This window comes from Geotrypetes seraphini, chromosome 4 (assembly GCF_902459505.1).
Source record: "Geotrypetes seraphini chromosome 4, aGeoSer1.1, whole genome shotgun sequence".
Lineage (NCBI taxonomy): Eukaryota > Metazoa > Chordata > Amphibia > Gymnophiona > Dermophiidae > Geotrypetes > Geotrypetes seraphini.
The window spans coordinates 260,000,663-260,013,366 of NC_047087.1; the positions used below are offsets into that span (position 1 = coordinate 260,000,663).

The 12,704-nt window shown below is 41.9% G+C and overlaps 1 protein-coding gene across 1 annotated transcript in view; it reads right to left on the bottom strand.

Annotated features, from left to right (window-relative positions):
* Positions 1–12,704, bottom strand: part of LOC117360103 (cone cGMP-specific 3',5'-cyclic phosphodiesterase subunit alpha'-like) — a 121,977-nt gene that overhangs the window by 43,195 nt on the left and 66,078 nt on the right. Inside the window, 7 exon segments of the mRNA XM_033943772.1 lie at positions 3,240–3,306; positions 3,509–3,657; positions 10,102–10,251; positions 10,440–10,487; positions 12,235–12,301; positions 12,406–12,470; positions 12,560–12,634. Coding sequence (XP_033799663.1) covers positions 3,240–3,306; positions 3,509–3,657; positions 10,102–10,251; positions 10,440–10,487; positions 12,235–12,301; positions 12,406–12,470; positions 12,560–12,634 — 621 coding nt within the window.

Consider the following 12,704-nt stretch of genomic DNA (forward strand, 5'->3'; position numbering starts at 1 on the left):
CGCAGTTCCTGATTGGTGTAGCCTGACTTTACTACAGGAGCGGTCAGAGCAGACCGCAAATTGATTGAGTCCACAAACCTCAGACTGCAAATTCGCAGGGGAATACTGTACTGGCACCCACAAACCCTATCATATTTTCAGAACATCTCTGACACACCTATGCTCAGGGGGAGGGAGGGGAGGAGGCAGTCCACCGTGGGTGCGTTTTGCTAAGAATGCGGAACCCCTCCTCCTCTCTGCTTCCCCCCCCCTTTGCTGCGCACCCCTTGCCTTCCTCCATACCTTTTTTTTACCTTCCCTGGTATGAGGTTGCTGCCCGCGTCGGCATCGGCGTTCTCTCCTGCCCCAGACCTTTAGAATGTGGGCGGGTGGAGGTGGGGTTCAAAGAGCTAGGGGAGTCTGGGGACTGGGGAACTAAAACCATCATTTAGATCATCAGGGACTTTATTTGTGAGACTGGGGATTGGAGGGTATGAGTCTAGGGACCCATTTGAGCCACCTGTGGTGATCTGAAGTGCAGTACCGCACTTCACCTCATGTCACCCTTTTTGCTCCCACACTGCATCTTTACTCCGGCTCTGAAAAAAACGTGTGCTAGCTTTAGTGTGTTTTTTTTACATTAGAAACAATTAGTTATTCATCATTTTGCATACATGCTGTGCTACCGTTCAGCCCAATGAATTTACTATTGATTTTCCCAAGCTAAAATTTCTTAACTGTAGTGGAGGTTTATATTAGTATGGGAAAATCTGGAGGAAACCACTGTGCTCAAAATCAGTAACCTGTTCTGAGCTCGTAGGAGAGAATGGGATAGAAAATGAAAGAAAGAAATAAAAATAGCACAACTTTCTCTATTAAGGCTGAGTTATTAGGAATTTGTCACGTATGCAATTTAAGTTGTATAAAGTACATGCACACACTTTTGAAACTTTTGTGTAACAAATGGGGGACAAAGAGGTAGACTTTTACTTTTGAAACAGGCTTTTTGAAAATTTACTGGGCCCAGAATGTGGGTGGCAATGGGGAGGGATTTAAGATGGGGTAATGATTTACGAGCCAAGCACTTAAATTAGGCTCCTGAATCTAGGAAACTGAATGGCAGTTCCTAAATTTAGAAGCATATCTTATGCACCTAAGTTTGACAGAAAACAGGGCCCCTTTTACAAAGCCGTGGTAGTGATTCCCATGCAGCAAATGGGATGCAGTCCCTTTCTGATCTGAAGAAGAAGGGGTTACCTTCAAACGCTAATCAATTAGTCAAATAAAAAGAAAAGGTATTACCTTTATTCTTCATGTTGTGCTTTATTTCTGTTTAATTCTATATATTATCTTGAAAAGGGACCCAACATTAAGGGCACCTAACTTTGCTAATGAATTATAGGAGCACAACCTTTTTTGGATCATGCTATATCACTCTCCCTTCACTTTTCTTGGTATACAGTAAACCCCTGTGAGTTCGCAGTTCGCGAATCGCAGACTCAGTAATTCACAGCATATTTCTGACCCCCACTTCTTTGTACTAAAGTCATTGGTTACACCAATCAGGAGTTGCTTTGACACACTTTCTGGCGTTGTACAAAGAAGCTCCTGATTGGTGTAGCCTGACTAGTAACAGGATGAGGCGGTCGGGAGCATACCATGAGTTATTTTCTGCACGCCAGCTGCCCTCTCCTGCCTTTTGACAGATGAAAAACCATATTCACGGTTTTTCAAAATTGGCGGGGGTTCCTGAAATGGAATGGAATGGAACCCCCTGCGAATTTCAGGGGAGTATTGTACTTCTCGTTATGGCAGTTAAAAGTATAGATATAGTTTTGAGCTACTGAAAATCCACATTGAGAGATTCAGCCATTCTAATCATGTAGCCTCTGTTTGTACTCATGTACAATAACATAGTAACATAGTAGATGACGGCAGATAAAGACCCAAATGGTCCATCCAGTCTGCACAACCTGATTCAATTTACATTTTTTTAATTTCTGGGCACGAATCCAAAGCTCTACCCGGTAAACCGCTGAAGTCTCCGTCAAAGCTCACTCCAGCCCATCTACACCCTCCCAGCCATTGAAGCCCTCCCCAGCCCATCCTCAATCAAAAGGCCATATACAGACACATAGAGGGACATAATAGAAAGGGACGTCTAAGTCCATTTGCGTCTAAGCCTCAAGTCATCCAAAGTAAAAAAACAGCCTATGGACACATTTTCAAAAAATACGTCCAAGCCGCTAAATCGTCTATCTTTATATCACATTTTCGTCCAACTTTTCGTCCAAGTCAAAAACACCTAGAACAAGCCCTGTTGGACGTGGGAGGGGTCTTCAAAGTGAAGGACTGAACATCCAGACATGCCACCTAAATAAATGCTTTGAACTTCCCAAAAAGGGTGCCATGGCTTCTCCTCACTACAGCTCCCTATAGGTCACGGTGAGCCCCCAAACCACCTCCAGAATCCCCTAGACCACTTATTTACCACCCCAATAGTCCTTATGGCTGCAGGAGCCACTTATATGCCAGTAAAAAAGGGTTGTGGGGAGTATAGGGCATGCACATGTTTCAATATCAATGCAGTGATTACAGGGGCTTATGGGCATGGGTCCTCCTCTCTATTGGTCCCTAACCCACCCCCAAGATGACTTAAGCTGCCTCTGTGCTGGATGACCAGGCGGCCAGGGTGATGATGGTCTGAAGACTGAATTTTAAAAGGTGTGATTAATATTTTTATGGGGATGGGGGGGGTCAGTGCTCACTGGGGTAATGTGTGGGGGTCGGTGTTATGTGTTTCAGTGCTTATCTGGTGACTTTAGGTGAGTTTTTGTGCTTAGACCCATGTTTTACATGGTCTAAGTCACAACCGTCTTAAATTCCGTCGATCGTGGGTCTGTATAACTTTCGGTTATACATGCTGTATGACTAAGATCTAAGCTGGCCCAACTCCCACCCTCGACATTCCTCCGAAATGCCCCATTTAGCTTTGATCGTTCAGCAGCACTATGAAGACCTAGGTCGTTTAGAAATACGTTTTTATTATCGGCACTTGGACGTATTTGGGAAATGTTCATCAAGTGCCGACTTAGACGCGTTTTTTGGACATTTTTCTCTTTCGATTATGAGCCCCATATTGTTTGCAAGTATGCACCAGTACTGGCAGTACTGGGCAGTACTGCCAGTTACAGTAGATCTTGGAAATTTAACCAAAGCTATAAAAAAAAACACAACTTACCAGGAGCAAAATTACTTACCAAAATCTGAACAAGCTCTTTTTTCCTCACACTTGCAATTTCTTTATTTAGCTTCTCCTCGGTTTTTCTAGAAACATGGAAAGTAAAGTACAGATAAAGTGGAACATGGAACCTACTGATAAAGGAGCTTTGCCACAAAAAAAGGTGCTAGAAACCCTTAGGCCAAGTATGTTCCTGTGATATGTATGAATTTTGAAAAAATAATAAAAACTAAAATAACAAAAAATGCTAGAAACCCTTTACTGAATATAAATTCTAGAGTAATATACTCACAAAGATAGTCTGTAATTTCAGAGTCAGTGGCCTTTGTTTGGTACGTTAGAATTTCCTGAGCAATGTCTTTCCTGTTTTCCAGTTTATCCATTCTGTGATAGGTGTCCGTATTCAAGATAGACCAGCCCAGAATCTGGGTGAGAGTCTGGAATTAAGCATCAGATGTGCAGAAATCATTAGGGCAGGGTATCTAAAGTTTATATTTACATGATACCAAGAACCAGAAAATCCCACAACGTAAAGAAAATCAATTAAATATCATTGGGCGGTCACTTTTTTTTTTTTTTTTTTTAATCTATTATTCATTTTTAACTTATAATAAGGTGTGATAATATATCCATACAAGTCACTTTTATTGGCCAGCATTTAAAATAATTAATAGAGAATTTCCTATGCAATTGACAGAGTTGATATCTATTTCATCTTTTCAGAAATTTTATCAGTCTAACGACCGCCTTTATATTAAGCTTTCTTTCATGTAAAGGAGTCCATTTAAAGCAGGGATCTCAAAGTCCCTCCTTGAGGGCCGCAATCCAGTCGGGTTTTTTAGGATTTCCACAATGAATATGCATTGAAAGCAGTGCTATGCACATAGATCTCATGCATATTCTTTGGGGGAAATCCTGAAAACCCGACTGGATTGGGGCCCTCAAGGAGGGACTTTGAGATCATTGGACAGCTGCTTTTTCATTTCAAGCAGCTCAGTGCTGGAACACAATTCCAATATGTGTTACTACTATTACTTATCACTTATATAGTGCTGAAAGTCATATGCAGCGCTGTACATTATGACAGTTTTAGACGGTCCCTTCTTAGAAGAGCTTACAATCTAACTTGTGTTAAACAATCATCTATTTATGCTCTGTTCTGTAAATATTTGAAATCTTTTCTTTTTTCAGAAATATTTTTCAATAGGTTTTAGTTTTTATCCTATTGAATGCAAAACTTGGATTTTATGGGTTGTTTATTATTGCTAACTGCATTGAACCAGATATTTGGATTAGGTGGCCTATAAACTCTGTGATTATGATTATGTTTAGGTGACTGATGCTTGTATATCTAGGCAGGCAGCTTAGAACAAAACATGTGTAACGTAGAGCCAGGCTTGGCACGGTTCTGAACCCATGAAGCAAATAACCTGGAATGAGTTGGGATAGGGCATGGGATGGGAAGAAGTGGCATGGGTAAAATGTTTGAATAAGGAAGGACATATGTAGATTGGTTGCATAAACATGTGGGATCTTGGGGGGGTGGGGAGGGGTTGTAGAGAACTAGAAGAATTCCAAGGGACAGGCAGAGGGGCACAGCAATTATTTACCTGCCATGCGATATCCCTCCAACCTTTCTTAACAAAAAGATTTGTTGACCTTAAAATAGTATCCATTCAATTTTGACCACCACTTTCTGCTTCTTGACTAACATTATCAAGAGGAGGCAATATCTCAAGGAATTTTTAGCTGAATGGGAACAGTTGGGGGAAGTAAAAAAAGCAGTGGGTAAAACTGAAAGAGGAGCTTTTAAAGACAAAAAATTCTCGTCTGTTATAAAAATAAATAAAAATAAGAGGAAAATGTGGCTGCTTTGGTTCTCAAAGTAATAGTTGAAAAGGTAAGGAAAAAGAGATTATCCTTCATAAACTGCATGAGGCTGCAGAAAAAAGAACACAGGAAACAAAATCTGGAATAGCTAAGAGAAGCTGGAAAAGTAGTCAGGAAAGCAAAGATGCAACTAGAATTAAAATAACCAATATGATAAAATGGGGAATAAGACTTTTTTTTTAGATACGTTAGTGAAGCAAGCCACTAGGCAGCTGCCTGCAATTCAGGATATCAACTATTGGCTTACAATTCTTACTGCCTATGAAGCAGCTCACTACATTGATAGGAGAAGTGCATAATGCATTGTGTGGCTCAAGGGTGAATGGGAGCATTATGTAGAAACTGAAAAGGATAAAGCAGAATTTGTTTATCAAATATATCTATTCAAAGAAGAAGGGCTGGTAACGGGACCACAGAAGACAAACACAAATAGAATTGGAAGTGTGGTTAGACCCTGAATGATTTTTAAAATAATTGCTTGTGAGGTGCTTGTTAAACTAAAGGTAGACAAAGCAATGGAGATGGATGGGATACATCCAAGAGTACTGTGTGAAATTCTAGCAGCTGTACTCTCTGACCTTTTCAATGCTTTTTTAGAGTCTAGAGAGGTCCTGAAGAACTAGAAAAGGACTGATGTGGTTCCTCTCTACAAAAGCAGAAATAAGGAAGAAGTTGGGAACTACAGGTTGGTTTGTCTGATGAAGGGACTTCAAGCAAGCATTTATCCTGCAACCACAAAGATCTAGTAGGGTGGTAATTGTGTAAAGACATTACTAGACCTACCATATAGTACTTTAAAAAATAAGTCTAAGCACAGGATCCAAGATGGCTGCGATGATCTGACTGTGGGGAGATGCTTTCAGTAATTCTTTCAAAAAATTTTTACCTATATCGTTGGAATGCCGAAGAGGAGAGGGAAGAGCGCTGGTGGAGCCTCACGGCGCCTGGAAACCTCTCCTCTGCTCACAATAGATGAAATACTGAGGCGCCTGCAGCAGGAGACGGTAACGTCGGGGAATCGCCCGCTGGAGGTCCCGACAATGAGTGAAGCCGTTGTGAACCTCCCTGGGCTAGACGCGATTCTGAGCCCCGACGCAAGGACCCCGCCTCCACAGCCGCAGGGAGCCAGCTCACCTAGAGAAGACAGTCTAGCCAAGGAGGCAGACTTGATCTCCCAGGAGGCTTCGTTGAGCCAGGCTACAGAGTTCATCAAGCCTACGGCAGGAACAGCTTCGGAGCAGATGGAAAGACAAGGTGGAGTAGAGAGGAATCTGGAGGTTGAGATAATCCACCCAATACATTCAGGTACTTTTTCAGGTACATTCAGGTACTTTTTCAGGTTTTACCAATGTTACCTTGGATTCCTTATGGGACTTAGTCGTTAGTTTGGGGCAGTCATTGTTCCCACAGATAAAGGAATTGGAAAAAATAGTATTGGAATAAAAAGAAGAATTTAAAAACTTTAAACAGGAGACTGTTATAATGAAAAATAAGGTGGAAAATATTGAAAAAGATTTGTTAGGAGTGAAGCAATTACAGACTACCCTTATTAGGGATAATACTAATTTGAGAAGGAAAATTGAAAATTTGGAAAATAATTCTCGCTCCAGTAATCTCAGATTATTAAATTTTCCAAAAACTCAAATGATTTCCGCAAAAGAAATGTTGAAAAAATACCTTATGGAAAATTTGAATATTTCGGAAGAAATGCTTCCTCCTTTTGTACAAGTATTCTATTTACCAGCGAAAGAACAAGAAGACCCTCCTCTTCCAAAACAGGATTTACAAATGGACGCTACTGCAATCCTGGAAACATCATTGAAGGATATAGGAAAACCTGCTACGTTAATACTAACAGTGGCTTTATTGCCGGATAGAGACTGGTTATTAAAAATGTTCTTCAAAAATAGACATAAAGAATTTTGGGGACTAAAGATACAGATGTTCCCGGACGTGACTAAAGATACCCAAAACCGTAGACGACAATTCTTGCTCCTTAAACCAGGGGTAACAATGATGAGAGGTCTTTTTTTATTATGATATCCCCGAAAATGTATTGTTAAATATAGATACAATACATATGTATTCTTTGACCCTTCTCAATTAACAGGGTTCCTCTCTATGAAACGCATGGAAGGGGTTAACGAAACAACAGCAATATAGTAAAGTAATTAGGAATACTCCTACTACCGCAGTCAGATGTTTTGCTTTTCTTGTTAATAATATGATTTAATTTCATTAGCACTCACTGGAATTTTTGGATCCATATTATGAGATTAATAGTATTGATTAAGAATGGTAATGCCTAATTGTGATTTTGTCAATATTCTGTACAAGAGGTTTCTTGGAAAAATTTAAAAGCAATAAATAAAATAAATAAATAAATAAATAAGTCTAACATTTTAAGCATGCCACTCAACAGGTAACCAGTGCAATTTCAAAAGCAAAGAAGAGACATGATGGACAGCAGCATTTTGTGCAACTTGAAGTGCCATCAATGAAGATAAAAGTAAGCCACACAACAAAGCATTACAATAGTCCATGAACGGCATCATTGCTAGTTGGTAACAATGATATCCCAGGATTAAGCAACATCTATGCAGTGGCGTACCTAGCATATGTGACACCTGTGGCCCATCAATTTTTGACAAAACCCCCCCCCCCCATCTGTACGAAAAACATGATTTTTAGTAACAAGCCACATGTCACACATGAGTACCTAGGAAAAGGCAGCATCTTACATACTGCAGTGAGCAGTACAACATCAATACACCCATTGTAAAACTAAACAAGCCAGACTAGTACAGATTAATCCTGCAGTCAAGCCTAACAAAAAACAATGTCTTTTGAACACACAGAACACAGAAAACACCTTCGCCTAGTATGGAATATGTAATCGCAAACTAACCCCTCCCTTTTTTACAAAACTGTAGTGTGGATTTTTGCCATGGTGGTAACAGCTCTGACGCTTCACAGTTTTGTAAAAGGGGGGATAAAATAGAAATACATAGACAAAGGTTAGATTGAACCAGTAAGAAGCTGGACTTTGCATACAGTGCACCACAGAAACAGTGACACGTCTCCTAAAGCAATAAATAAATAGAAAATTTTTTTCTACCTTTGTCCTCTGTGGTTTCTGCTTTCCTCATCTTCTTGTAACTCTTTTCCTTCCATCCACTGTCTGCCGTCTCTCTTCCCCTATATGGCATCTTCTCTCCTTCTATGCCACTTCCAGAAACTGTATGCCTCCCCCTTCCATCTTTCCTTTCACCCCCATTGGTCTGGCATCTCTCTCCTCTCCTTCCCTCTTCCACACCTTTCCTCTGCAATCCCTTTCCCTTTTTTCCCTCATTTTCCTTTTCATTTTATTTTCTGCATCTGTCTAGATTACGTTCTTACTACCCTTTCATCAATGTCCTTTTTTACTGTCTACCTAAAGTTTGCCACCTCTTTCCCTCACCCCTCCAGTGTTTTCCTAACTCAATCCTTTTCTCCCCATCATGTGCCCTCCTTTTATTTATCCCCTCCTTCCGTCATGTACCCTTTTTCTCCGTCATGTACCCTTCCATCTAGTACCTTCTCCTCTCTCTGTCCACTTCCATCCAGCGTCTGCTCCTCTCTTTCTCTCCTCCCATTTCTTTCTTGCATTTGCTCCCTTATCTCTCCCATCTGCACTTCCATCCAGCATAGGCTCCCCACTACCATCCAATGTCTGCCCTTTCTCTCGCCATCCATCTCTCTTCAATCAGCATCTGCACCCTTTCTTTCCCTCCAATATCCTTCCCCCTTATGTCTCTCCCCTTTCTCTGTACATCAGTTCTATCAGCACCACCCTTCCATATCACCCTGCCCCCTTTCTTTCCCTCCACCATTCTTCCAATTCAGTAATCCTGCTCCTTTCTCTCCCTTCATGCAGCAAGGTCCCACGATGACTGTAGCTGCTGGCTGCCAGTCCACCCCACTCCAACGTGCTTGCTCTGGAGTGGACTCAGCAGCCGCTGGAAGGTCCCGCGATGACTCGTCTGCTGGCTCTGCTCCGGCAGACGCAGGGAGTTATGTCAAAGTCTCGCAATGACTGCGTCTGCCGGGTCCACCCCCTCTGACGTAACTTATTTCTTCCGGAGCAGAGCCGGCAGACGAGTCATCGTGGGACCTTCCAGCATGCGGCTGCTGACTCTGCTGCAGAGAAAGTAAGTCAGAGGTAACATGACCATTTATTTTTTTCATCAAAAGGGGACATCTATTAATTGACTGTGTATCCTTTCTTTCTTTCTGCACTCAGGCCCAACAATTGTCCCTTTCTATTCCCTCCCTTCTTCCTTCCCATGTCCTTAGTGCCCCCAGTGCCTCCTTCCTGTATCCTTGGTGCCCCCAGTGCCTCCTTCCCGTGTCTTTAGTGCCCCCAGTGCCTCCTTCCTGTGTCCATGGTGCCCCCAGTGCCTTCTTCCCATGTCATTAGTGTCCCTAGTGCCTCCTTATGTCTCCCCCACTGCCTTCCAGATTTTGTCCACCCCCAAAGCCAGCCTGCCTGTCTGCCTACCTATCTCCCTCCCTCCCTGCTGCGCTAAAGCCAGCCAGCTTGCCTGCCTACATTCTGCCCTCCCTGCCGCGGAAAAAAGAAAAAAAAAAGTGCCTCTCCCCTTCCTTTCCCCCCCGGTCCGCGCCTGCAATCTTACCTCCCCCTGCCGACAAGAAGTCTTTCCGACATCAATTCTGACATCGGAGAGGATGTTCCTGGCCAGCCAATCACTGCCTGGCTGGCCCGGAACATCCTGTCCGATGTCAGAATTGACGTCAGAAAGACTTCTTTTCGGGGGGGGGAGGTAAGATTGCAGCGGTGTGGGCCGGGGGATAGGAAGGGCAGGAGAACCCAGACCTGGCCGGCTGTGCACCCCCCCAAGCCGTGCACCCGGGGCGGATTTCCCCCCCCCCCCCCGCCCCCTCCCTTGGTACGCCACTGCATCTATAAAAATAAAAGGCTTTGAGCTTACTTCGAGGATCTGCTCATCATACTCATCAAAAGGCTTTGCGTCTTTCCTATTGTAAAATGTAGCTACTCCCACAATCTCTTCTTTTCTGTTCACAATGGGTAAGCACAGGACGTTTTTGATAACCCAGCCCGTCTCGTCCACAGGTCCTTTCTGTGAACAAGGAAACAGAACATGCTACAAGAATGAATGGAAAGACATTTCTACAGGCTGTCAGTGTTAAATGCAGAAGCTGGTCTCCAACCATCATAATCAAACATTTACATCATGACTGTGTACAACATAATTTAGGCTAATGTGTACACTTGCCTGATTGAGTAAAAAGTGAGTTTGTCACATACCTGAAATGAGAAATACTCATCTGCCGGAGCATTCATCATATTGCAAATCTGAAATAAGAGAAGCCAATCATACAATGGCAGAATACCTGGAAGAGGGACACACTACTATAGGAAACTGTGCTCCTCAATGCAACATGTGCACACGCACACACACACACAAAAAAAAAAAAAAATCATGTGTCTTTGTTCCAACCCCAAATATTATATATTAGTTCTGTTTGGTTCTGTGATGTGCCACAAAATTATAAAATCCAACAAACTTATTGTTATGTTAGTCTGCTAGCCATAAATGTGACCAAATACATTGCATATGGTGCCTTCTTATTGGACTATTTTAATAGATTGTGGCCAGCTCTCTGGAGTTACAACCAAATCCATATGTTATGCAAATGAGCAAAGGATGAGAGTACTAGAAGACACAATCTGTAGGTTTGGACAAGTTCCTGGAGGAAAAGTTCATAGTCTGTTATTGAGAAAGACATGAGGGAAGTCACTGCTTGTCCTGGATCAGTAGCATGGAATATTGCTGTCCTTGGGTTTTGGCCAGGGTACTAGTGACCTGGATTGGCCACCATGAGAATGGGCTACTGGGCTTGATGGACCATTAGTCTGACCCAGTAAAGCTATTCTTATGTTCTTAACAGTAGCTTATAAAGCATACAGAGATGTTGAAGCAAAAGATTTGGAGAAGGTAATATGCTGGGAGAAGGGCTAGAAATGTGAGTGAGAAAGATGTAAATTGTAAGGGTTTCTTGGAAATTAAATCTGCAGCCTTGCAGGTCAATCAGTGGAAATTTGCAGCTGAGCCACAGAGGCTGTTTAGCTGCAGCTAGAATTCCAAGAAATATGATCATGTGCAACAGAAGGAGAAGACCCACCCCTTGAAGGATCCCATTGGGACTAGCAAGAGATTTGCTTTATCAATGACAGTACATACGGAAGCCCAGCCAGACATGCATTTGATGGTTCAGCAGTTTTTGGTGGGCCTGTCCTGCATTTACTGCTATCCCAGTTCCTTGTGCTGCTTCAGCACAAGTTCTTCTCTACATACTTTATATTTGGCTCCTGTTCTACCTGCGATTCCTGTCTTACACTTGATTCCTGCTCCACATTTGGTTCCCGCTCTACCTGTGATTCCCGTTCCACACCTGAGTTCTGCTCCTTTGGTTCCTGATCCTCCCTGGGTTCAGTCTTGCTTGACCTTGCCCTGAGCCATGTTCTGGCTCAGGTTAGACCCTCACACAAATATGAGCACAGAAAACAGCTCTAGAGTGTTTCTCCATTTCTGTTTGTTTCAAACTAATGTACCGTATATGATCATACTGTTACTTTTGGTGGACATTTTCCAAATGGGGAATTTACCTTGCCTCTTTAGCTCAGAGACTATCCTCAATTAGCTTGAAAATATTCAGCTTATGCAGATGACATTACCATCATTGTATCCATCAGTTCTTATCTCTCAACTTCCAGGAACATTATTCAGGGATGAGGGCCTAAATGTATGCTCAAAAATTTCACTAACTTCCTAGGAGCTTAAAAAAATGTGTAGCAACAAGGGTGGATGTAGGGGAGGTAAAAAATATTTACAGCTTAGCGCTAATTTTCAGCACTAGGCATGTAATTAGACTTATACTGAAGTTCGAGAATGATACTGGAACCTGGGAGAAATTGCTGGGAGACTCGCAAGCTAGGGAAAGCTGTGGGCCTGAATTATAATAGCTGTCATGCTGGCCTAGACTGTAATCTGTATGCATCAAAGTTAGGAATTCTAAAGAAACAACACTTTTCAACTTACATATCCATTTTCAGCAACATATGTTGGCAAGCCACTGACCAAGGACCAATGATCAGCAGGTGGTGAACTTCAAATTTAAAAAATTTAAAAAAGAAATGTGAGAAATTGAAAGAATATGTTTATTTTTTACTAAAGTAGAATTTCTTTAAAAGCGTCTATAAGGAGACTTACGGGATAACTTTGATTTCTTCTTTGCCATGCAAAATGTAATCAATAATTTTATAAAAGTTGACTTCCTGAATTAAAGAATAAAATACATAGTCATTCCTCTATCCAATTTTGTCTCCCGCCTAATATGTTGAAATGAGAATGTGTTTATTCTTACTCTTCCATCTGATGTTTTTGGACCTTTGTAGGGCTGTACTTCTCCCAACTTGATAGGCCATTCATCAAAGAATTCCTAAACATCGTTAAATGTGTTCAAAGACAAAATATTTTACAATTATACATGTATGAAAACCTTTCAGCTG